The 27501-nt window shown below is 42.4% G+C and overlaps 1 protein-coding gene across 1 annotated transcript in view; it reads left to right on the top strand.

Moving 5' to 3' along the window:
* The first annotated feature begins 549 nt into the window (after positions 1 to 549).
* POU2AF1 (POU class 2 homeobox associating factor 1) overlaps positions 550 to 27501 on the top strand; it is a 43211-nt gene continuing 16259 nt past the window's right edge. The window contains exon 1 of the mRNA XM_065417054.1: positions 550 to 682. Coding sequence (XP_065273126.1) covers positions 550 to 682 — 133 coding nt within the window. The remainder of the gene's footprint in view (positions 683 to 27501) is intronic.

The following is a 27501-nucleotide window of genomic DNA, read 5'->3' as shown; positions in this document are numbered from 1 at the left end:
ATCAACATCAAAATGCTAATGCATTCACTGCTTGGCTCACTTCCATGCAATCAGGTCTTTTGGACACTTCTATGTTATGCTTATTATTTTGGGAATCGAACCACTGGGGGGTTTAATGAATTCAAATTTATTTTTTTAAGGTTACATTTCTTCATTTCTTTATTGTAGTCAGGGCCGGCTCCAGGCACCAGCGGAGGAAGCACGTGCCTGGGGCAGCACATGCTAAGGGGCAGCATTCGGTCCGTTCTTGGGGCAGCACAGTCCGAGCGGCTTTTTTTTTTTTTGCTTGGGGTGGCAAAAATGGTAGAGCCGGCCCACATTATAGTTCATGCAGCAAAGACAGCTCTGCTATATATTACATAGAAATGCAGCACATTGTAATGTACATTATAATGCTACACATTACATAGTTTGGGGGCTTAAAAATTGGGAAATATTGAGAACTGCATCACTCTCCTTCCTAGCTTTCCATAAAAGCCCCTTCAGTCTAGCGAAAAGGATTGATTCTGCCTTTTGTGGCTGGAAGAAAAGAGCTGTTCTGACGCCAACATGAACATCTCTTCATTGGCTAATCAGAAAAGATTTTTGCAGCAGTCCGTTACTAACTGGGTAAAGAGCAGCCAGGATAATGAACCACAGGAGAAGTGCATTCAGACAAGTCATGCAGCCTATGAAATACCTGGTCACTGGCTACCAGAGCATCACGCCTTCCAGCATCACGCCTGAGCCCGGGTCATCTTTCTTGTTTTAAGTATGTTTTCTCCAACGAGACAGGGTGCCTAGTGATTTTTGGGTGCCTACCTTAAGTTACCTTGAAGGAGCCTGATTTTTTGGAAAGTGTGGCGCACCCTTTCTCTTGGAATAATGTCCCTTTGAGATATCTTGAGTTGGGCACTGGACATCACTAATCACTTTTGTAAAATATTGGCTTGTATCTTGAAGCCTTCTGTAGTGAACTCACACTGAAATACACCTTGTGTATTCTTCCTTATCATTAAATTTTCTCTTCAACAATGGAAAAAATTAAGTATAGAAAGAAGAATATCCATTTTACCATCGCACCTGCACTCTCCATATCTCATGCTGGGGCTTTTACCATAAAAAAGGATGTGAATTTTAGATGACATAGAATCGTAGGACTGGAAAGGACCTCAAGAGGCATCTGGTCCAGTCCCCTGCACTCATGGCAGGACTAAGTATTATTTAGACCATCCCTGACAGCTGTTTGTCTAATCTGCTCTTAAAAATCTCCAATGATGGATATTCCACAACCTCCCTAGGCAATTTATTCCAATGCTTAACTACCCTGACAGTTAGGAAGTTTTTCCTAATATCCAACCTAAATCATTCTTGCTGCAATTTAAGTCAATTGCTTTGTGCCACATCTATAGTGACAATCATTTATTGTATCATAACAGTAGATACACCTGTTACCCATATATCCAGGGGGTAGTTCCAGATTGTCCCATGAGTAAGGACTGAATATTGGCTTCAGGAATTTGCCTAATGACCTAAATATTGAAGGTCAGTATTTGAATAATAGTACTGATAATGTAGTAGTTATTCTACAATAATGACTACAAAATGAAATGGTTATGATGATTATTTATTATAGCGTTTAGAGGCCTCAACTAGGTCAGAACCCCAGGGTGCTAAGGTGCTGTAGAAATCTGTGTTAAATGACAGTCCCTGCCCCAAAGAGAACTAAAATTAAATTATTTTTGAGAGCCAGACTAGTTGCTGCAACATGAGGACTGTTGGTCCATGCAGCCTTTGCATGGCACACTTTAAATATTGTTCTGACGCTCGTTAAAATGGCATAATGTGGAATAATGCAAGGAAACACATTAATCTAAAAAGGCAAAGTATGCAAAGCCATTGACAGGTAAATGTATAGGAAACTAAAAGAATGTCATATATAAAAGTCATGAAGTTACTTAATTGGCATTAGCACCATAATCCTCAGGCATAATAATATAAAGGCAGTCTATGCACCTGCAGTTCTTACAATGAAAATATTACACAATAAGGAATCCACTCAGGAAAAGAAAAGATCAGACAGTTTCTTGCAACTGATTCCCACAAAAGGAAAACCCCTAACTTTCCAGGGAACTGACAATATTTATCAAATAAATTCTGTGAAGCGAGAGTAAAAAATATACGCTTATCTCACTATATTGTGATGTGAGAGGGTCTGAAAGTATGCCATGTACAAGGAAGTATAAATAGTTAGATGTCAACAGTACTTTTCAACTGAGAACATCCCTGTTGATCAAAAGCAAAATCCCCTTGAAAATAAATACTGCTGAATGTGTTTAAAAAGTCCACTTACTCTCTTAACACTGACATGACTGTCATACAGATAGCCCCAAAGCAGTTCTATATGTTAAATGTCAGAGATCCTATAATTACAACATTTAATTCAGAATTTTTTTGATAAATATCAAACTCAGGTCTCCCATATACTCTGTGGAATATAGTCAGAATTAAGACAAATGCAGAAACACCTGAACATAACCCCTAATAATGAACTGTAAACATCTTCTGAATTAATAGCTGATCCTAAATGTTATACTCAATTCTATGAACTAAGCATGCAATTCACCTCTGTGCAAAGGGCTTAATATATGTCTTGGGAAGGCCGTCTTCACAGGGGCAAATTTCATCCCAAACAGTATATCATAGCTGTAAATAGATCCCCTCCCTACATCATGAGAGGAATGTAATCTAAGATTAAGGAATCCTGTTTTAAAAACCGTAGAAACTAGGAATATCCATTTCAATTAGGATTATTAAAAGTAAAATAGTTTTGAAATATAGTAGCAGCACATGCTATATCTACTATGTGATTCAAATGCTGATACAAACCATCATCTTTATATACAAATGTTTCCTTTAATCCCTGCCTGTCTATTACATACATAATTCATACTGGAAGGTCTTTTATACACATGATATACTTTTAATTTCAATATTTATCAGGGTTAAATAAAAAGTTTAAAGTTAGATATATTTCTAAAAATGCAGATCAAGAAGTATTTTCTCAAATCATCCCTTATAGCAGAGTATCATAAACATAATGGGCCTGGAGATGCATTGGTTTAACTGAGAGCAGAATGTAATCAACTTGAAGATGTTTCAGGCAGAATGGGCAACTGTTTTTATATCAACATTCATCTATACCTGTTCTTTTCTTAGCTTCCTTGTAAAATGGATTACTCTAAATCCTTACCGGATGTACAGTATCCTGTACAGGATTTTGGAAAACAAAAGAGAATGTCTCTAAGTTAATTTTTTGAAGTTGTTCCATGGTTTCAGTGCCTAATTCAGAGCAATAGGGCTCATTGTTTTCCCCTGCAGCAAGGTTGGCAAAGGCAGGGAGACTAACGAGAATGCCTGGGGGGGTTATGAACTACAAATCTGCGTTTTCCATAGAAGAGCCTGATTCTTAACAATTGCGAACCCTGTTTCCACTTGTAAAAAGATCATTTACTTGTAAAAAGCCTTTTTCTGTGCAAAGTAGATGTTGTTCTTTGCAGCAAGCCATGGTTTGGTGCTCTAACGGGCTGTTCTCTTATGCCTCCTGCGTGTTGTGAGACACTGAGGCCAAAAGGCTAAATGAGTGCCTGTAACCATTTGGGAAGCGCGCTGATAGCCAAACAACACACTTACTGGAGTGGCTTATTGCTACTGGGGTGAAATTCACCCATCTGCTGAAGGCCAGTACAAGACACCATTGAAATCCCACTTAAATACTATTTATATCTGACTGCCCTCTGTTCCTTACGTTATCCTGGGACCGGTCAATGGTCCTTCCCTTCTCAGAGGTCCTTCGCTTTATCCTCTTTCCCCTTTTGTTCTGGTATGTAACAAATTCCTAGAATGGCTTTGCTTCCCACTCTGTTTTTAGCCAAAGGGTTAGGTTCTCTTGGTTGCACTTGTATGGCTCTCACTGAAATCAATAGGGGCCATGCTAAATGCAGCTGAAGGAAGAATTTTTGGCCCTTAATGATTCTGTTCCATCCTAAGCTTCCTGAATAAGAAGTTACTAAAAGAAAGGGGAAGCTGTCATATTTATGTTGGATCTTGGTCATAGATTTCCATTGGCTGATATAGATGTACCCCTCTACTACCACATTCTGTATCAACAATCCAACATCATGAGCTATCTTGGTATCATTGCGCTGTCCTCATACAGGAGCTGTCTGTGTGAGATTGCAAAAGCTGTCTTAGTGCTATTGTAATAGTAATGTATATCCTTTGACCTAAGACTTGCTGTTGATCTGCTCAATAATTGCCTTAAGGGATACTGTACACTGGTAGGAACTTATGACAGCTGCAGCTAATTAAAGTGTAATTTTTTCAGTAGAGATCAGTCACTAATTATCCTGACAGCTGTGTACTCAGGCTCTTAGTCTTTATTTAATTTTAGGATAAGCCGTTTGCAGCTCAGGAAATATGAGGCTATACTAGCTCCTTCAAGTCAAAAATGTAGAGAGAAGAAAGCCAGTGGCTTCTGTGCAGTAGATAAAGATTGAATCCTCTCCTTGCTTATGTGAAACAGATGGTGGCATGCAACAGGAGGTCAGAGATCAGTGGGAGTAGATGGGTTGAGCTGTGCAGATCGCAGGACAAATGCACCACGTGCTTGCTTCTCCATGGAGCTTCAGCCCCGTGACAGTGGCAGCATGGTCATCTGAATGACATACTGCCAGCAGTGCCCTGGCTGTGCCTACACACAACCACCTACTGTCTGAGATCCCACAAGTTACTGGGTACCATAAGGTACTATGTCTCTTGGCTGCACCCCCCAATCATGCCCCACAAAGAATGTGGAGCTCGAAACGTACAATGATGCTATGGAGTGACTGCTGCCAGCTAGTCACTGTGATGAAGATTATATCAAATCAAAGAGAATTTTGGAAGAGAAACTGTAAAGATTTGTGTGAAACCAGGGAAGGGGCCTGTAGGGGGCAGTGTAAGTGCAGATTGGCATTAAGAAATCAGTGAGCAACCAGGATCCGAGGGATTAAACAGGGATTTGAGAACTGGCAGTGACTGTGACACGCCTAGAAGCCAGGTGATGTTTCACTGACTTTGTGGTATCTTGCTTATATTTCTTTAGAAGGGGCACTATATGAGTTTTCAATGATATATAAGAAAGGTCACACTGGATGGAGCAACTGACGAACTTGAGTGAAGATACATAGCTATAGGGCAATGTCCTCTCAGCTAGAACATGGATGAGTGCTTGTGGGACCCGTCCTAAGTCTCTCAGTGAACATGATCCCACAAACACCTGCCCTTCCCTGTGAGTCATTTTCCAGGGCTGACAGTGTAGTCAGCTCTGCCAGGCAGGTGTGGCTTTGGGCTGCAGTTCTGGTTGCTGCCACTTGAATGCACAGCATTTTTTTTTAAATAAACAATTTAGGAGAGGGAAAGAAGGACAAAGAAGAATCCAGGTGTGGTTAGGAGCAGGAAACAAACCAATAATCTCTCCAAAGATAAACAGCTGGACCCTCAGATGGCAAGAGCAGAGTCCACTCTGCATTACATTCTTATGCCAACCTGAAATAGTACATTCAGCAGAAGAGAAATACAATAGACTGATAGAAATGGGAACTCAGTGCAGCTTACTGGACTAATGTGCCTTAAACCTATGTTAATTGTTTTTCACCAGATCGGTCAGTGCATCCTCTTAACATATTGAGTAAAAAGGGAACCTAGAGCTTGATCCTATAAAGGACTGAGCAATAGGAATTGAGAGTGCTCAAAACTTTTCGAGACCAGGTCTTTAAGCAGAACTACTTCATGTAATGTGTGCTCAACATCTGGAATATAAATGATTAGTGAAAGTAATTGAAACAGAGTATACATGAGTTCAAGAAACTTGCTGGGCTGAAAGGCCTTTTCCTGTTTCTAAAGTTTCCTATGCCCTGGGGAACAACTCTAGTGGTGTATATACAACAGCTTGACCATTCAATAAAACATTAAGCTGAAGTTGGCTCTGAGCATGGTATAAGTGAAAGCATGTTGACATGGTCTTTGATACACTTGGGCCTGGTCTACACTAGGAGTTTATATCGAATTTAGCGCCGTTACATCGAATTAACCCTGCACCCGTCCACACCACGAAGCTATTTAGTTCGACATAGAGCTCTTTTAAATTCGACTTCTGTACTCCTCGAAAACGAGAGGAGTAGCGCTAAATTCGAAATGGCAATATCGAATTAGGCTAGGTGTGGATGGAAATCGACGGTAATAGCTCCGGGAGCTATCCCACAGTGCACCACTCTGTTGACGCTCTGGACAGCACTTCGAGCTCGGATGCTCTGACCAGCCACACAGGAAAAGCCCCGGGAAAATTTGAATTCCTTTTCCTGTCTGGGCAGTTTGAATCTCATTTTCTGTTTGGACAGCGTGGAGAGCTCAGCAGCACTGGCAACGATGCAGAGCTCTCCAGCAGAGATGGCTGTGCAATCTAATAGAAAGAGGGCCCCAGCATGGACTGATCGGGAAGTCTTGGATCTCATCGCTGTGTGGGGCGATGAGTCCGTGCTTTCAGAGCTGCACTCCAAAAGAAGGAATGCAAAGATCTACGAGAAGATCTCTAAAGCCATGGCAGAGAGAGGATACAGCCGGGATGCAACGCAGTGCCGCGTGAAAATCAAGGAGCTGAGACAAGGCTACCAAAAAACCAAAGAGGGAAACCGACGCTCTGGATCCCAGCCCCACACATCACGTTTCTACGAGGCACTGCATTCCATCCTAGGTGCGGCCGCCACCACTACCCCACCAGTGACCGTGGACTCCGAGGATGGGATATTGTCCACGGCCGGTTCCTCGTCGGAAATGTTAGCTGACGGGGAAGATGAGGAAGGAGATGAGGAGGACGAGGCAGTCGACAGCGCTTGCACCGCTGATTTCCCCGACAGCCAGGAGCTCTTCATCACCCTTACCGAGATCCCCTACCAACCGTCCACAGCCCTTACCCCGGACACCGAATCAGGGGAAGGATCAAGCAGTGAGTGCTTTAAACATCTAAACATTTAATTTTAACATAACTGGAATATTTATATTGTTAAGAATGGGCTTTTCATTCACTCATTTAAACATAGAAACTTTTATTTATAACAAAACAGGAATATTAACTATATTAGCAATTTGGTGTTCATGATTTATTTGGCTTAGTCAACTATTTAGTCCTAACTATGTATAGAAAATCAAATAATGTCCGGATATTCATGATTAGGCCACCACAGGACGCTCCACTCTGTAGTCCCTTATGCTGCAATTAAAGGAAAAGACGGTCAATGTGCCCGGGAATGGACAGAGAGTCCTCCTGGGATAGCTCGGCATAGCTCTCCTGGAGGTACCGCTCAAGCATGCGCATCAGGTTCCGCGGCAGGGCGATCTTGTTCGGTCCACCATGGTAACACACGTTCCCACGCCATGAGTCCATTAGGTAGTCCGGGATCATGGCACGGCACAGCATGGCGGCATACGGCCCTGGCCTCTGCATGGTCTCCCGAAGCATCCTTCCCCTCTCGGTCTCCGAGATCCTCATGAGAGTAATATCACACATGACGCCCTGCTTTAAATTAGGGAGGGGAATTTTAGTATTGGGACTGCTTTGCAGCCACGCGGTGGAGGCGGCAGAGGGGCAGCATACAGGGAGCTTTCCCGGGGACAGCCGCGAGGTGGTGGGACAGGGGCAGAGCTCATGCTTCCCTGATTGCTGCCAGCAGAGAGTGGCCTTGCATTCAGTGCGAAAGGAGCCCAGTGCTACTATTACATTTTCAAGCTGCCACAAGTCTACGGCTTACCATGCTTTCCTGCAACAGAAGTAGAGGTGTCCTGCAATGCTTCTCTGATCGCAACTGCAAGACCCCAGGCACTGAAGGCGAGGGCCGAAAATTCGACCTTGTCCTGAGTGCGCATGTGAAAGGTCCAGTGCATGGTGTTGTTCACAGAGAAAGACTATGTTCTTTGTTAGCAACTTCATTTATCTGTCTCAGGAATTCACTCCCTTTCTCCCATTCCCACAGACACATCTGCGACTGTCTCCCAACCCAGCCTGGCATCACACTCCCAGAGGCTAGCGCAGATTAGGAGAAGGAAGAGAAAGACGCGGGAAGACATGTTTTATGAACTTATGGAGTGCTCACGAGAGCAGGCAGCCCAGACGACACAGTGGAGGGAGAACTTGTCACAAATGCACAGAGCAGTCATGGAACGGGAGGAGAGGTGGCGCCAGGAGGACCAGCAGGCTACTCAAACCCTGCTTGGACTAATGAGGGAGCAAACGGAGACGCTCCGGCGCCTAGTGGATGTTCTGCAAGACCGGAGGCAGGAGGACAGAGCCCTGCTGCTGTCTATCTCTAACCGCCCTCCCCCGCCACCAAGTCCCACACCCCCCTCACCAAAAGTACAAAGAAGGAGGGGCGGCAAGGGCCGTTAAAACTTTCAGTCGGCCCCTGCACACTGCTGCAGCACTGGAAGGCTCTCGTTCCACAAAGTTTGAAAAGTCCTTTCCTACCCATCTCACACTAGCCCACGTCCAAGTTTCCTCCCCCCCCTTTTCATGTGCGGTTCATAATAAAACATCTGTTTCTGTTAAGTACTGTTTCCGAGAGTGACTTTTAGAGGGGATTCTGTCTGAAGGGGGGGAAGGGGTTTGTTACTTGGACAGGACAGTCACCTGTAGCAGGCTACAGAGGCGGGGGCAGGTCCAGCATCAGGACACATACACAGTGCAGTCACCAGTTACCCTGGTCAGTCTGGGAGGCGGTTTTCATGTTCTGGGGTGCGAGGGGGTTGATCTGTGACTTTGTGGCGGGGGAGGGCAGTTAGAGATCTTCTGCCGCGGTCCTTATCCTGGATCACAGAGCCACGCAGCAGGGGGTCTGTTACCCTCCGCCCCCTGCCAGAAAGTCACTTGGCCGACACATACACGCAGTCCCGCCCAGGACTGCTGGCAGGCTGCGTTGAAACAACCAATCCAGCACTGCGGAGCCTGTCATTCCCGGAGTTTAGAAGCATCATTTGCATCAGAACACTAAACCCGCCCCCCGCCACAGTCTGCGTCCCCGGTTTAAAACATTCCCGCGAAAACAGTAAGAAAGAGAACCTTGTTCATTAACAAAACGGAACAGATTTTATTTGTTGGGAAGGTGGGGAAGGGGGTATGTAACTTGGAAGGATAGTCAACAGTAACTGGGTAAAGAAACGGGGGCAGGTTCAGCATCTGTGTCCACAAAGTAAACAGTCACTGGAGACCCTGCTCAGTCAGGAACCTGGCTTTCAAAGCCTCCCTGATGCACAGCGCGTCCCGCTGGGATCTTCTAATCGCCCGGCTGTCTGGCTGGGCGTAATCAGAAGCCAGGCTATTTGCCTCAACCTCCCACCCCGCCATAAAGGTCTCCCCCTTGCTCTCACACAAATTGTGGAGCACACAGCAAGCAGCTATCACAATGGGGATATTGGTCTCGCTGAGATCACAGCGAGTGAGTAGGCTTCTCCATCTCCCCTTGAGACGGCCAAAAGCACACTCCACCACCATTCTGCACTTGCTGAGCCGGTAGTTGAATAGTTCTTTCCCTGAGTCCAGTGCGCCAGTGTAGGGCTTCATGAGCCAGGGCATTAGCGGGTATGCAGGGTCCCCGAGGATGACTGTAGGCATCTCCACATCCCCAACAGTTACTTTGTGGTCCGGGAAGTAAAGACCTTCCTGCAGCCGTCTAAACAGACCAGAGTTCCTGAAAACCCGAGCGTCATGAACCTTGCCAGGCCATCCAACGTTGATATTAGTAAAACGTCCCCGATGGTCCACCAGTGCTTGCAGCACCATGGAAAAGTATCCCTTTCGGTTGATGTACTGGCTGGCCTGGTGGTCCGGTCCCAGGATAGGGATGTGAGTCCCATCTATAGCCCCACCGCAGTTTGGGAATCCCATCTCGGCAAAGCCATCTATGATGAGCTCCACGTTTCCCAAGGTCACTACCTTAGATAGCAGTAGCTTGACGATTGCCTTGGCTACTTGCATGACAGCAACCCCCACGGTAGACTTGCCCACACCAAAGTGGTTAGCGACGGACCGGTAGCTGTCTGGCGTTGCGAGCTTCCAGAGGGCTATGGCAACTCGCTTCTGGACAGTCAGGGCTGCCCGCATCCGGGTGTCCTTTCGCTTCAGGGCAGGGGACAGCAACTCACACAGTTCTAGGAAAGTCCCCTTCCGCATGCGAAAGTTGCGCAGCCACTGGGATTCATCCCAGACCTGCAGCACTATGCGGTCCCACCATTCCGTGCTTGTTTCACGGGCCCAGAATCGCCGTTCAACAGTATCCACAAGACCCAGTGACCGCGAGATGTCCTGGGCGCTGGGTCTCATGTTCTCTGAGAGGTCGGAGCTAGTGTCCGACTTCATGCCGTCACGGTGGTGCCGTAGCCTCCTCTCATGATTTATCTGCAGCTGCCTCTGGTACAGGTGGATGAGAAGCTGCGAGGCGTTGAGAACTGCCACAACTGCAGCGATGGTCGCAGCGGGATCCATGCTCGCACTGCTGTGGCGTCCGCACTGTCAGTAATCAGAAAAGCGCGCGAACTGATTTCCCGCCGGCGCTTTCAGGGAGGGAGGGAGGGAGGGCGGGAGTGACGGACGGATGACGACAGGCGCCCAAAAGCACCCTCGACACATTTTTTTACCCGGAAGGCATTTGGGGCTCGACCCAGAATTCCAATGGGCAGCGGGGACTGCGGGAACTGTGGGATAGCTGCCCACAGTGCACCGCTTCCAATGTCGACGCTTGCCCCGTTAGTGTGGACTCACCAAGTCTCACAAAGTCGAATTACTGTCCTTAGTGTGGACACACACGTTCGACTTTGTAATATCGATTCCACATAGTCGAATTAACTAAAATCGAAGTACTCTCGTAGTGTAGACAAGGCCTTGGTATCAGTTTCCTTTTCTTGCAGTTGTCACCCATGGCAGCCGTATCACTGTTCAGATCTCTTCAATCTTCCGTAAGTCACAATCCCTTAAGGCCAAGCAAATATCATCAGGGTACAATGCAGCTAGGTTCTAGTCATGTACCCTGCGATTACCCGAGGGGAAACTAAATCTGCAGCCAGAGTACCAAATCTCTTGGATCATGGTTACATTGGACATAGACAAGGAGTCTAGTGAAAGTATCTTTCCTATGGTAAATTATTTTATCCATGGTAGACCTGGAGACAGTGAGACTCCATCCACCAATGAGTAGGTTTTTAGTCTTTTTTAAACGATCATTTAAGAAAAAAGAAAACAAGGAAATCTGTATCCTCAAAGGTATGTTAAATGACAGCCATGGGAAATGCAATGTTAAGGTTTATACCATCCTAACCTCTTTCATCACAATTTGCTTAGATAGCAACACATGTAGTGACATACTGAATTCTGAGTTCCAAACACCAGGGCAGCAAGTGGCTTCACTTTTAACTTGGCATTCTCCTGCTTTGCTCTTGTGCGTGACTGCCTTACTGGTACCTGAGCCTTTGCCTACGTACATTTTATTATCAAACAGTCACAATGTCTTGAAGCAGAAGATCATAGTAGTTAGAGATGGAAAAGATTTTCTAGGTTATGTAGTCCATTTACCCCCATTTGTGCCTTTGAAAATGTTCCCCTATGTGCTTTGTCCAGTCTATTTTTAATAATATGACTATTCAAACCCAGAGCATGTTAATGGGGCTGTGGAAGGAGACCAGCAGGTGGCAGCTTCATCTAGGAAAATAGAAAGACGTATAATAATATGTTTGTAAACATTAACTGTAGAAGTTTGTGTTTAAATATGGCTTTTCCCTCTGCTCTGCTGTGCTCTTGAACATTTCTTGTGCCAGTGCTTCACTGAACCTTGCTAAATGAATATTCTCCATCATTGTCATTAAGGGCCTAATGCTACTTCCATTGAAGTCAATGGACAAACCTTCATTGATGTCAATGGTACAGCATCAGACCCTAAATCAGTACTAGGGCCTCGATTCAGCAAGGAACTTAAGCACCTGCCTAACTTTAAGCATGTGAGTAGTGCCACTTAAATCAATGGGATCACTTGTATGTTTAAAACCAGGCATGTACTAAAACTAAATTGAGGCCTAGGAATTCCCCCCCCCCCTTTTTTTTTTTTTACTTCAGTGGGCTTTGGATCAGGCCCTAATTTCCAAAAGACAACTGAAATTGTAACATTTCCGCTAAATGCAACCACTTTTAAAATAGACAATTTTTATGGTCATTTCTATTTCGTTTCTTTTATGGTGCAGGTCCTATATTGTACTCGCAACAATAACTGCAGAAAAATTGGCACTCTGAAGCTTTTCTGCCCACTGATTATTTTTTTATGCCAACAATGTCCCTTTGCTGAATGGGTAAAAATAATGTTTTGTATCATATTAATAAAAAATGGACTGCACAGAGAATTTCAATTAAAGGGTGTAAAACACTGCTAGAAAAAAGATTTAAGTTTTACAGAGATGAATTGAACTGTTAGAGCCCTGCTGATCTGTGGCTATCCGCGGACCACGTTTGCGGATCGCAGATCGGATGCAGATACAAATTTTGTATCCGTGCAGGACTCTACTAACTGTGATTATTTATCCTAGGTAGGAAGAAAAACATAATTAGAGCTATGTCAATTTCAGAATACTTTATGTCCTTTTTGCTACCAATATTTTGACCTCAAGGATTTCTACAGTTCTGTTCCAGATTCACCCACAGATGTAGTGCATTTAATCTGGGCTTTTAATTTAAACTCATTGTTAGTGGGGACATTGTTAATGGTAACACAGGAATTGCTATATCGGATGATCCAGACCCGGGTCCATCTAGTCTCTCACAGTGGCCAGCACCAGTTGCTTCAGAGGAGATGCAACAGATCCTGCAGAAGGCAGTTACGGGATAACCTGCTCCCAACAGCGGCTCAGCTTTTAGATACAGAGCTCCAAGGCTCAGTCCCTGTGGATGACCCAGCAAGGGGTGTTGTTGCACAAGGATGAGAAAAGAGTAGCTGCAACCCCTCCTCGGGGTTTCATTCATTTTAAATAAGGCACTGAGTGGCTGCTTAATCAGTGGTTCAGCCAAGATCTGCATGTGACTAAGCTGTTCACATGGACACCCCTGCCTCCTCCCTTGTGTCTGGGTTACAAGCCTCCGAGGACTTCAGAGCCAACCCTACCTTAATGATTGGCTCCAAGGTATATAGGGGGAACCATGGAAAAGTTCATACAGCCTTAATCAGTGTTAACTTTCTGGTGGATCCTCCATGACACTTCACACGCTACCCCACCCAGCCCCTGACCCTCTCTCTTCTGTCTCATATACACTCTTGCCCAGCTGCGGAGCTCTGATTTCACAGGGTCTCTGTCCTCAGGATGTCTTGGAAGCAGCTGAGTTGCTCTTTACATGCAACCAGGGACAGAGTTCTCAGTATGCATCATCTCAAGAGAAATGCTAGGTTCTTGTGATTCTGTCTGTAATTCCCTAGGGGCAGCAGCTTGTGTTCTGAGACATTCCTTATAGTAGCCATGACAAGATACATGTTAATTCTGAGCAAGTAAGAAACTGCCCTCTAAGAAACATGGGTGGTATCTGGAAGAACAAACCATAGCATTTACTGTTAGCAGAACATCAGGTACCTACTCAAAAAGTTTTAATTTGGAGAAGTGCCGGTTACTGTATTTCCTATTTAAACCTGATCTAACATAATTCAGCATTGGTATCCAGGATGGGCATGTCTATGAATGTGAAAAGGTACTGTGTACATGCCTGGTTCACACAGCTATAGTGACAGCTCAGGCATGTTTCTTGGATGAATGTAACTTGTGTATACATGGTTAATTCTTCATTAATGTGGGTTGTTTCCACTGTACCAGTTGCACATCGGTTCATGTGTTATTAACGAAACACCACTCTGGGACTTTCCTTAGCCTGCATCCAGCCCTATGAGGTATTTTTCACAAAGTGGTTTTCACTCAAAATTCATGTGAACAGGAGGATGAATTTTGGATGAAAACCACTTTGTTTTCATGTTACATATACTCCTCTTACTTTCATGTCTTAACTGTTCTACTTGTATGCTGCAAAAACAATCCACATCTATTAAAAACATATGACAACAGCTACTCCACTGAGTGACGTAAGTTACACCGACCTAAGCACCGGTGTGGACAGGGGCAGGAGAGATTCTCTCACCGACATAGCTGCTGCCGCTCGTTGGGGGTGGATTAATTAAATCAACCTGAGACCTCTCTAGTACACCGCTGTAAGCTCTCTAGTGTAGCCATAGCCTGAAGAGTTGCTTTTCCTTGATAATTGTACCAAAGGGGGACTGATTTCTCTGTTTCACTACTGTGGCTTTTCTGCATGTACCATGGCAAAAGCAAACTCACTTGAAAGACTCTAGGGGTAACCTTGCATGAACATTTCTAATTGTAATGCATCTTGCTTTACAACAGTTTCTGCAAGAAAGTCCCACAACTCTTCCTGCTTCATCCCATAGCCTTCCAGAGCTAATCAAATGATTCATTGTGATTAATATTAATTACAAATTTAGCCCTGTTTTTTGTTCTTGAATCATTCACGATCTGATCCTGATTTCTGCCAATTTGTGGGTGGGTGTTTTTTGTAATTTCTCACCGGATAGTTTGGACGAACAATTTTCATTCTGTCAGTTGTTCACAAATTGTGCAAATCAATAAGGCGTATGTGTGATTGGTCACATAAGTTAAATGTTGTTGTTTCAGCTCCTCCGACACAATGACAGAAACGTTTAGGGAGCGAATAACAAAGGTACTCATCTGAAGAGAACTGCTCTTCACTAAATATTCATACCAACAGTAACCTGTTCAAACTGATGTTTGTGAGCAGCATCGATCAAAAGGGCATGTAGGTGGCTGAATAGAACAGCAGTAGAGATTTGACTGAACACTTGCGAACACTATTCTGCAGTATTTTACCGAGTGGAGCAGGATCGCCACACAGAGTGTGTAACTTTTCCTTGTCCCAGCATCCAGAAATATCCAGGTACAAATGAACCCCGAATGGTGCATTGCTTCACGGCTTCAGAGGCTTAGGAAATAAGCGTGAGCACTGTGTAATTTCTTGTTCCTCTGCAGAGTGACACACGAGAGGGTGTGGTTCAGTCATGGAATCCCTGCCTCAGCATCTGCTTTCACCTTCATGGGAAACTCTCATTTCAGCGTGTGGGTGTGTAATGGCACAAGACAAAATTGTCTCCGAGCACAAAGTTGCTTTGCCAACTTTTTCTACCTCAGACCCCCTGCATGGGAAGCTTTCACAGGTGCTGGGAAATAGTCTCATCTCAAGCTGGTTGGTGTGGCAGCCCTGCAGTGTTTCATGTTATCCAGTATAAGGGGGCTAATGGAGTTGTGACAGGTCTCCTTGCCCTAGGGGGCTTATTAGTAAAGGCAAGGTTCCTTGTGTGAGCATAAGCTCACCAATGAGTAATCTCATCCTAAATTGTATGGGCAAGAGCCCCCTTCTCTCAATATAAAATGGGTCTGCAGTGCAAAGAACTCCAAAGTGGCACTCTCCACGTGGGCTGGTATGCAGCAACATTGGAGCTGATACGCCCTAAACTTCTGGGCTCAGATCCTCAACTGGTGTAAATCCATTGAAGTCAGTAGAACTATGTTAATTTACACCAGCTGAGGATCTGGACCCTGGAGCTGAATAGACATAGACGTTGCATGCGTCATTTGTTAGTCATGAAAGCTGGAGTGTGAATCAGAACTGATTGTTTCAGAGAGTACAATGGATGAATGAAACGTTGTACAATACTATAGGTCTTTATAGAGTTTTTCACACAAGCTGTGTGCTAAAATGCATCATAGATGTAAAAAGGCAAGACAGGACAGAATATGATATAAATCATAGGCAGGAAAAGAAGGGGTGACTTTGTGGTTAAAGCACTGGACTGGGACTCCAGAGATCAGGCTACAGTTCCTAACTGCTACAGCTTTCTTGTGTGACCTTGAGTAAGTCACCTAATTTCCCCGTGCCTCCGTTTCCCATCTTAAAATGGGGATAATAATATTTCCTTTGTCTGTCTTGCCCATGTAGAATGTGAACTCTTTGGGGAAGGGGCTGTCTTTTACTGTGTGTTTGTGCAGTGCCCAGTGCAGTTGGCCTTGGTTGTAGTTGGGGCCTCTAGATAATATTAGAAGAAGAAAAAATAGGGAGTGGGGGAGGGCTGGCAGTTTTTTATTCTTTCTTAGCTAAATTCTGCAATCCTCAACTGGTCCCTCTGCAGGCAAATCTTCCAAGGAAACAATGGGAATATTGGCTAAATATGGGCTGCAGAATTTGGTCTTCTTTTTCTTTCTGCTGTATGCAGGTTGGGTGGTATGTGAGGCTTTTCCTGCCACGTCTAGGTCCCCTTTCTGGCAAGCGTACCATGACATTTGCTTTTGTCACCCTCTCACATTTCTCATAGCAGGCATGGAGTTCAGCACACAGTAAATTCTGGCATTATCCGGACAGTCATCATGAGATTTATTACAACGCTCTCAGAACAAGTCTCTGTCTCCCTGCACAGCAAATGTATCTAATTGGATGTGATGATCTGGCTCCTACCTTGACTCATGCACCGTATTAACTTTCCCAGTCCCAGGCTTCTGCTGAAACAGGACGATTTCATTTTAGATTTTTGTTTTAAGTAATATTTTGCTTTAAATGATTGTACAAATGTTTGGGAACTTGCCAGCATTATCTGTTAAACTGTCACTTAATGTAGCATGAAAAGTCACTTAGCACTTTAAACTGCCTGACAGCCAGCCTTGTGTTTCAGATTGCTCGGAACAATGGTTTGATCGTGTTCCTGCAGGAATTAGACCTTTGCTTTGTTTCCAGGACAAGAGCAATTTTGGAAGGTTGATAGCTCCTGTTTGGGAAATCATTCTTTCTGCACAGTGCAAATACCGTGAACCAAATTAACTATAAGAGACAGGAGGGGCTGCTACGTTGTGCCCTTCACGCTACGATTCTGGCTACTGCGTTGTCTCCACCTTGTAATGCAGGAATCCTAGTCAGGGCCTGCCTTAGATTTTGCTGGGCCGTGTGTGAAATAAGACGTGTAGAGAACTGTCCAGTTCACCTCTTTAAACTGTTCGCCCACCTTTGTATACTCACAATAGCTCTTGGCTACCGGTGAACCAGATTTCCCTTCACCTGTCTGTGAGGCTCCATTGGCTCTAGTGACTATGCATACACCTGCAGAAGGTGACTGAGAGGGAGGATTGCCTGGTGGCTCTGGTCTGGGATTCCAGAAATCTGGGTTTGCTTCATTTCTCTGTGCTTCATTTCTCTGTGCTTTGATTCCGCTTCTATTAAATGGATGCAGTCTATTTTGATTACAAGCTCTCTGGAGCCTGGGTTGTCTCTTACGGTATTATGTACAAAGCATATAGGTGCTACGGTAATAGAAATAATAGACACATAAATAATAGAATATGCCATCTGAAATGCCTATTATTGTTCAATCAGATTTCTGCATTTATTTTTTTTTTGAAGTAGGCTCAATTTGTCATTTCTTCAATCTTCCCATATGACTGACGAAAAGAATTATGTGAAATGACCTTTTATAAGTGTAGCAGTCCTTAAAATTCTCACCCAACCTAATAAGTAGGTATTCCTTTATTAAATTAGTTATCATACCCTAGGAGGCAGCTGTTTGTGTTTTTTAGCCCACAAGATTTTCTGAAATCTTAAACTACTATTTTTGCATTCATACTCTTTGCATAGTACTTCCGGGTTAGAGTGCTAACACTGACATGATTTAAAAAACCTGGACATCTCTCAAAAACACTGGCAATTTTCTTTCAGAAATGGATTAATGAACTCAGCTGTCTTCCAGGGAATACGACAATAATTAAAGCATGATTTTGCATTTACTTCTTCATCATCTTTGGAATAATGCTCAGGTTCAAAGGGCAGAACAAAAGCTGAACATAGCATATCCCTGTGTTTCTATAATGTTTGGCTAGCCAACATTTTCACATGGCTGTTTTGCTGTATACTGCACTGGCACAGTATGTACAGCTCTGGTATTTTGGTTCCTCTTGTTTTTCTCTCTTCTTGGCACCTGTTGCAGTAGCAGTCTAGCAGGAGTCTAGGCTATGGGTACATATTTCCTGATGTGTTTTGGTCTGAGATCACTGCACAGCTTCCTCCTGTCAAGTCATTTTATCTTGCTTATATGATTTTTTTTTTAAATTTATTTTAAAATCATTGGCATAGTGGTAATTTTAGAATTGGGGATACTGTATGAAGTTTTATGGGATCGCAGCCCAGCCATTCAGAACTAATTTTGGCAAAGCACTGACATTGTTCTTGTGTTGTCCACAGACCTAGCAATGGAATATTGGAGTCCTGGTCATATCAAAGACTTTGTGTCTTGGCAAATGGAGCTTCCAGACAGTGGGTGTACATCCTTCTTCTCTCCCCGTTATTCCCCTGCACCATCGCATTCTCTGTGCACTCAGGTACTCCCTCTGTACACCTTTGGCTGGGATCTTTGAAGCTGAGGCATATCAGATCTGTGTAGTTGTATCCCTGGGCCCATGCAGAGCCCCACTGAAGTAAAAAAGGCTCTGAACAGGTGCAAGGAACTGCCCAGGTGGAGCTGATTGCAAGCCTGTGACAGGTTGTTGGTGTGCACTGAGCAATTAAATATGTGGAAGAATGCAATTCTCAGCCCATTGGAAAGTGGTATTCTTGCACTGTATATGATCAGGAGCGCCGCCAGCTTTTCTGCCGCCCTAGGTGGCGGAAGGTCCCGCCCCGAAATGCCACCCCCCACAGAGGCAGCGGAAGGTCCCGCCGCCGAAATACCGCCGCGGTTGCCGCCCCCCAAATTGTAGTGCCCTAGGCGACCGCCTAGGTCGCCTAATGGGTTGCGCCGGCCCTGTATATGATACATTATTAATCTAATATATGCATTTGATTATTGTTTGGGCTGCTTTGGGCTATAATATCTAAATACTGTGTTGCTTGTAAACCTTTCAGTCTCTGGATATGTGACTCAAAGCGGTACCCATCAGCAGAATGAGAAACTCCACTTTGCAAGTGAGCCACCAACTTTAATTTTTTGGGTGATTTTAAGGTGTGGCTCCATGTGGAGCTCATTGCAGTAGTCTTAACTTGAGCAGACAAAGGCATGGCTCAAGAGAACAAGGTGTGCATCCAAAAGAAATGACCCTGCCTTCTGGGTCATTGCTGCTGTGAACGTGAATAGGTAACAGTAGGCCCATGTTTTCCGTTAAAGCGGAAGATGTAACCTTTGCCATATTTTCTGGTTGCTTCGCTCATGCAATCTGTATTACTTTAATTTTATCTGGTCAGTTAACTAGTCCTTATCCAAGCCCACTCTATATCAAACACTGGGTAAAATATTCAACATGAAACAAAGCTATAATTATTAAGAGCAGTAAATTGGCAGACTCTTTATTTTGCTTTGTAATGTATTTTTCCATCAAACTAAAATAAATTCTCTGTTAAAATGTGTGAAGCTGTGTTTTGAGGAGTGGCTCTTTGGTAATACACCAAAGGCTTATCTTATAACTGTGTGTTAAAACATGGAAATGGATGACTGACTATCAAACACCAAAATAGTTTGGGCTGTTTTTATCTGTGGATAACATGCCCTTTGCAACTTCCTCATTTTAGATATTTACTACAACAAGGCTTTAACTGTACAATTTCAGATATTTAAAGTATTGATAGAAAGATGTTTTTAAAACATTTAATTTTGGGTGATTTAGTTCAATGAGATTTTATAATTAGATGATATCTGTATCTGTATCTATGTATGAACTTTGTGTATGTACATAATATATATAATTTGCACATATGTACTATCCAATATACTTGTGCAAGTTGCATAGGCACATAAGACTGTGCAAATCTCAGAATCAGTCATGCACAATAGATTTTGCATGAATAACTTGGGTGTGTGCAAATGTGCATGGACATCTTAAGTGCATACTTTTGAAAATTTGGGCCGTATATGCTCCTTGAAAGGGACCTGCATATGACCTTTATTTACCATGACATTTAAAGCAGTAATACAATATCAGAATGCAATTTCTTTAGAGGGACTGGTCAAGAATATGTTTCTTAAAGTACCGTACTCTGATTTTTTTTTACTGTTGTTCAGACTGGTTCCTTACTCAAGCAAAACTGCAGCTGGCTTCGCCTCGCAACTTCTTGAGACCATATTATACCATCGGGTATTAAACAGAACTCCTGTTGGCTCGTGCGGGAACAATCTGGCCCACGTTTTGAAATTGCCTGACTTGTTAAAAAAGTGGTTACTGTTGTTGTCAACATATATTTTGATGCAAATTACAGAGTTAAGTGCTGTTACAATGATCTACAAAATTCCATTAGTTGAAGGGGGAAATTGCCTACTTTTTTTGGTAACAGAAACATAACAGAGAGTGGGAATTTTTCTTACTATGGGCCTAATCAAAACCCCATTGAAATTTAGAGAAAGACTCCCATCTTTTCATGTACTGTGTATATATATCTGCCTACTGTATTTTCCACTACATACATCTGATGAAGTGGGTTTTAGCCCACGAAAGCTTATGCCCAAATAAATTTGTTAGTCTCTAAGGTGCCACAAGTCCTCCTCGTTGTTTTTCATTGACTTCAATGAGCTTTGGACCAGGCCCTATCTTACATGTCTATCTATGCAGTGTTAGCTAACTGAATGCCTACTGTTACTAAGCATTAACAGTAAAGAGGATATTACACTGCATGATTGCTAGTGAACACTAATATAGCTATGCAAAATGTGGCTAAAGAATACCATCAGGACTCTTGGAGACAGCAGATGAGGTGGATCCTACTTCTGCATTAAGCAGATATTCTTTATTTTTTTTAATACTGAGAGGTCTTAGAGAAAATGTTTTAAAGAGATAGACATATATTAACTTATAATCTGCATGTGATTTAATCCTCTTTTCTTGTTAAATTTAAAACCAATTCTACACTTGTAAAATGGTACAAAATAGGGTCCTGATTCTGTGAGGTGCCCAGCTTCCTAATTCCATTGAGCTCATGCATCACATTCCAGGATTGGGCCCCAGACTAGATGTCAGGACCCCAACTCACTTAGGGTCATCAGGAACTCATTTCTGTGGCCATCTCTTTTTTCATAGGAAATGATGTATTTCAACAAAAACAAAACAGAAAAAACAGGGTTTCTTTTTTAAATGAAGGATGTCGTCGTTTAATGAGGCTTGAAGTGTTTACAGGTGTTTCCTCATGAGTTCAGATTTAGTGACCCCAGGGAGTTGATTCTCGGAAGGCAGGAGAAAACACTGAGCTCAGGCTTGTATTTTAAAACAGTTGAGCACTAAAGGGCCAGATCCTCCTCTGGTGTAAACCAGTGCAGCTCTGTTGAAGTCAATGGAGCCATGCAGATTTAGACCAGCTGAAGTCTGGCCATACATATGCTCCTCTAAACACAACAGATCAAAAAAACATATTAAAAGATGCTTGTGGTGTTTCTGCTTTAGAATCTTATGGGTCAGTCTTGCAGACCTCGCTCAGGCAAAACTCCTATTGACTATAGGTTCCGGACCTTAATGTTTGTTTAAAAAATGTTTAGGTGATCTAACGTGTCTTTTATGCATAATATCTTCCAGCGCACTCTAGCCTTGGAGAAACTGCATAATGTGGCAAAGAACAAAACATAGCAAAGGAAAATATAAAGTATTTGTGGTTGGAGGATGTGATGACATCACGTTGCTCAGCGGGAACTTAGGGCTTTTAAAAAGCTGAAGGAAACATTCTGACAGCCAGTTATCACATCACTTGTAAAGGAGTAAAACACAGTTAGCGATTAAAAAGCCACACTATCTTCTTCAAAGAGAAAAGACTCCGTTCTGCCACAGAATATGCACTGGCAAAAATGTAAGTGAGTTCTGATTGCCTTTGTTTTTCATAACTACAGTAGATATATGAAGATCACCTGAATAATAGCTCTAAGTCAGTATTAGAATAGCATGGGAGATTTTACTATACCCATGTACTGAGAGGTGCCTGGTTTAGGAGAGACAAGTACTAAATGTGTGATGCTAATTTTCCAGCATGGATATTAACACAAGACAACATCACTGCTTTGTTGGCATTAATCACTTTGAATCAAATGGCAGACTGATTCATAAAAACAGTAACAGGATGCAAGGTATTATGTCAAAGGTTATAGTGGTTACTTGCCAGAGTTTTCATTTTTAAAAATGAAGGCTACTATAAATCTTATTTTTGTATCTGACTTTATGTGGACACGACTTTTACCAAAGTGATATTGGGCAGTCAAAGGAGTATTTCAACTTCCTTCACATCTCAGCTTATGAGTGATGTGTTTAGGGTCATATCCTCAGCAAGTATAAAGCAGCAGAACTCCATTGCAAATGGCGCTATTGGCATTCCAATGGAGCAATGCTGATTTACACCAGTTGAGGATCTGGCCTTTAGTTACTAACTTTTTATTAAAGATAAACATAATTGTTGACTGTAGGAGTTAACCTCTTACATAAGTATTCAAAGAGAGAGTGACAGATATAAAAGATAAGGAACAGAGCAGAGCTGAGGACGTATGAGCTGTAAGTTAGCATATGTATACATATTGTTATATCCATGGGGTTTTTAAATCATTTTGTTCTATTTGGCCCATCGTTCCTCAAATAGTTTAGTTCTTTCTCTAATACACGTAGAAATTTGTACCGTTTCTTTTAATTCTTTTATTGTCTCCAGGCATATTTCTATAGATGATGTTTGTTTTTGCAACCATAGTAACATCCTTTACCTTTCACTACACTATTCACTTAACCTACAGCACAACATACCTGAGTGGAAAGGGTTAATTTCTTAAATATTTTCCAGTGAGTTGACTAACATGGAACAAAGATGAACCTTCTTTTCCATTATGTTAGAGATCAAAGAGTAGACAAAGATCAGTTTTATCTGTACCTATTATTCTGAGATAATCAACAGTTAATCATATTTTCTTTGTAACAGATTTAAATATTTTTCCTTTGTTTGTTTGTTTTGTTTGAGAATTGCATAGTCATTTTTTCCTTTAGGTAAAAATGTGGATTTTCAAAGTTATATTATGGATTGCAGAATCAAATAGCAAGAAGCTCCAGCTATTTTTTTTCATGTACTTTGAGTTTGTATTGCAACATGACAGAAAGTAGACTGTGGTAGCACTATAGTAACATTTTTCTTCTCATTATCTTTTTCTCTTTTCAGAATCAGTAGTGCATATTATATAGAATCAGCAATCTAAAACGAATTGCAGCAAGATCAGAGTAAAATGTAATCTAGTAGCTAAGAAATCTGTGAATTTTAGATTTCAGCTGCAAGGACAGAGACACATGAGCAAAGTTTGTTGTCCTTGGTAGAGTTAGAACGATAGTCATACTGAATATTGCTAGGGTGTGTTCTTCCCTTAATACATACACAGCTTCTTTAAAGATTAATAGGAATTACAGGCCTATGTTGTGAGTGACCAGGCTGCAGTACTAGGGGTTGGTTGTCCCCACAATGTGACTATATGGATCCCATTTCAAAACACTGCAACTCTTGTGCAATACCTTCCTGTCACTTCATCCACAGGGCACCCGTCCAGTTCTCAATGCAATAATCTGTTATAGCAATTCTTATTGGACATTTCAAAACATATCATGAGATTCAGCAACTGCCTTGACTGGCTTCCTCAGTGGAGAGGATTTTTACACCAGGTAAAGAGTGGGCAGTGGAGATATTGTAGTTCTGTTTGACATCTGTTCAAGAAGGTTTTGGGGCAGAGTTGAGGGTATATGTCTTAGAACAATGAAGGGGCGACAAGGAGATTTTTGTAGGTGGCTGACTGGTTGAGTTCGTGTTTGAAATTATTATTTTTGGTCCTGAGGTTTTATTATATGCTTAATTACATGTTAGGGTGCTAGACCTTAGGTGTCATTTTTTATTTTTATTTAAATCTAAATAAATACTTTCTAGATATTAAAACCATTACAACACTCTTAAACCTGCCTTTTCCCCTAAGTCAGTGTGATAAATAGCTAATTGCTTTAGCTTCCTGTGTTGAGAAGAAGGATGATCTAGTGTTATAGCACTAGATTGGCACTCTGGAGACCTGGCTATATGTCACCTTAGGAAGGGATGCAGAGATAAAATTTCTAGACACCATAAATAACTGGTTATTAGAGCAGCTTGTCCTGAAATCCACAAGGGGAGAGGCAATTATTGATTTAGTCCTAAGTGATACACAGGATCTGATCCAAGAGGCGAATATAGCTGACCTGCTTGGTAATAGCAACCATAGTGTAATACATTTTAACATCCTTGTAGGGGGAAAATGCCAGATAAATCCACCACAGGGGCATTTAATTTCAAAAAGGGGAATGACACAAAAATGAGGAAGCTATGTTAAATGGAAACTAAAAGGAATAGTCACAAGGGTGAAATGCCTGCTAACTGCTTGGAGACTATTTGAAAACACCATAATAGAGGCTCAAACTATTTACCCCAAATAAAAAAAAAAGTCAAAGAATCAAAAAAATGCCACCAGGGCTAAACAGCAGAGTAAATGAAGCAGTTAGAAGCAAGAAAGCATCCTTTAAAAATTGGAAGTCAAATCCTACTGAGAAAAATAGAAAGGAACATAAACTCTGGCAAATCAAGTGTAAAAAGATAATAAGGCAGGCAAAGAAAGAATTTGAAGAGCAACTATCTAAAGACACACAAACTAACAATTTTTTAAAGGACATCAGAAGCAGGAAGCCTGCCAAATGATCCGTGAGGCCACTGGATGATCAAGGTGCTAAAGGAGCTCTCAAGGAAGACCAGGCCATTGCAGAGAAGTTAAATGAATTCTTTGCATCAGACTTCAGTGCAGAGGATATGAGGGAGATTCCCACACCTAAGCTTTTCTTTTTAGCTGACAAATTTGAGGAACTGTTCCAGATTGAGGTGGCAGTAGAGGGGTTTTGGAACAAATTGATAAATTAAACAGTAATATGTCACCAGGATCAGACAGTATTCACCCAAAAGTTCTGAAGGAATCATGAAATTGCAGAACTACTAACTGTGGTATGTAACCTATTGCTTAAATCACCCTTGTATTGGATGACAGGTGGAGACCTAATGTAACACTGATTTTTAAAAAGGGGGATCCAGAGGTGATCCTGGAAATTATAGGCTGGTAAGCCTAACTTCAGTATCTGGCAAATTGGTTGAAACTATGGTAAAGAACAGAATTATCAGACACATAAATGAACACGATAGTTAAGTCAAAAGCTGACTGCAAAGAGTTACAAATGGATGTCACTAAATGGGGTGACTCAGCCTTTTTTGTATTAAAGCTGTCCTAAGAGGTCGCCTGAATGGAGAGTACTGTCAAGTTGGATTTGCAAGCCAGGTGAAAGGCATTGTGCTGAAATGTCACTTAGTATGTTTAGGTCAGAGACATAAATGTTTGCTCAGCCTGTAAGAACATAAGAATGGCTGTACTGGGTCAGACCAAAGGTCCATCCAGCCCAGTATCCTGTCTACCAACAGTGGCCAATGCCAGATGCCCCTGCCGTCCATCACCACCCTCTGACAACAGAGGCTAGGGACACCATTCCTTACCCATCCTGGCTAATAGTCATTAGTGGACTTAACCTCCATGAATTTATCCAGTTCTCTTTTAAACCCTGTTATAGTCCTAGCCTTCACAACCTCCTCAGGCAAGGAGTTCCACAAGTTGACTGTGCGCTGAGTGAAGAAGAACTTCCTTTTATTTGTTTTAAACCTGCTGCCCATTAATTTCATTTGGTGGCCCCTAGTTCTTATATTATGGGAACAAGTAAATAACTTTTCCTTATTCACTTTCTCCACACCACTTATGGTTTTATGATTCTATATACCAGGGTGGAAAAAAACTCAAACAGAATTCTGCACAACTACCCCAGGGTTTTACAGGGAAGGTGGGAAGACTCAGTTTAGATTGGAAAGATCTTCAAGATAACAGGAAGCACCATTAGAATAGTATGATTAGATTAGAAGAGACTGCAAGAATGACACAAGTCATCAGATTTGAATGCTCATAGCCTGATTGGAGGGAATTTGCTCATTATTACTATTTATATCACAGTAGCACCAGAGAGAGATGCCTCAATCCAGTCAGGAGTCCTTCCTGCTAGGCACAGTACAAACATATAGAAAATGATTAACCTTGCCCAAAACAGCTTACAGTCAAACCCTGATCCTCCAAAGACTTATGCATGTGCTGAAGTTTGTGCCCTGGGAGTAGTTTCCTTGATGTCACTGCACTCTGCATGGGAAAAAAATCTTTTCAGGATTGGGACCTCAATGCATCAGTCCTGCAAAGACTCTTTAAGCAGTGCATTTTAGTATGAAAGTCAGACCCTAGCCCATGCCCCCGCCCATGGCAGAAGATAAATGACTGCTACGGGCTTCCCACATCTTTGAAGGGTTTTATTTAATGGAATCCAGCCCTCATTGCAACTATTTTTTGTTTATTAATGGCAAGTGCAAGTTTCTAAAAACGCAGCACCAAATACCATTTTGCCACATGCATTTGAAATGATCTATGATTTTTATGACCAAATGAACATGCCTTTCATGCAATTGATTTCTGTGTGAATAGCTTATAGAGCTGGTTGACATTTTTCAAACATTTGAAATGTTGATGACATTTTTTGACCATCTCAAATAACTTCTTTGATTTAAGGGTGAGATTTTCAAAGATGCCTGAGAAAATTAGGCATCCGACTCCAAGTGAAATGAAATGGTATTTATGCACCCAAGTTAAGAATTTCAAAAGCACCTATGTGACTTAAGACACTATGTTCCACTGACTGCTTAGGCTACTAAGTCACTTAAGTACTGTTGACTGTATGCCCGACTCCACTTTGCCGCTTTGACAATCTTGCCTCCACCAAAATGGCTTTTAAATCATGTAAAGCCCTTGCTGCACACCACAACAGATGTGAGGTTTTTAGCACCCTTTCTGAAAGTATCAAATAATGATACTGAAAGCTGAAACTAAAATGTGTTGCACCTTGTGAGTCTTAGTTTTGGTAACACCGCTCTGGGAAAGGCGGATAGCACAAGAATCAAGCACATCAGTGCTTCACAAACCAGGTGTCAGGCTCTATGAATGACCACATCTGAGATTAAATGGAAAGCTTGTTTTACTAAAATAGAAACAATATTATGGGCTGTAGCTAGGGATTAGGTTGGGAGGGTGAGACCTATGGGTAAATCTCTTCCCATCAGTGTATTTCAGTTCCTCCATCTGTAAGATCAGCTCCAATGTTCTGAAAAATTGGACTTATTTTTTACCAATTCCCATTGACTTCAACATGCATTGGCTTAGACCTTTTATATCCTCATGCATGATGTAGCTGCCTTCTGCAGCCATTACAACA

The sequence above is a fragment of the Emys orbicularis genome, chromosome 15, assembly GCF_028017835.1.
Source record: "Emys orbicularis isolate rEmyOrb1 chromosome 15, rEmyOrb1.hap1, whole genome shotgun sequence".
Classification (NCBI taxonomy): domain Eukaryota; kingdom Metazoa; phylum Chordata; order Testudines; family Emydidae; genus Emys; species Emys orbicularis.
The sequence above is the reverse complement of the archived record's forward strand: the minus strand, read 5'-3'. Positions and strand labels throughout refer to the sequence as shown.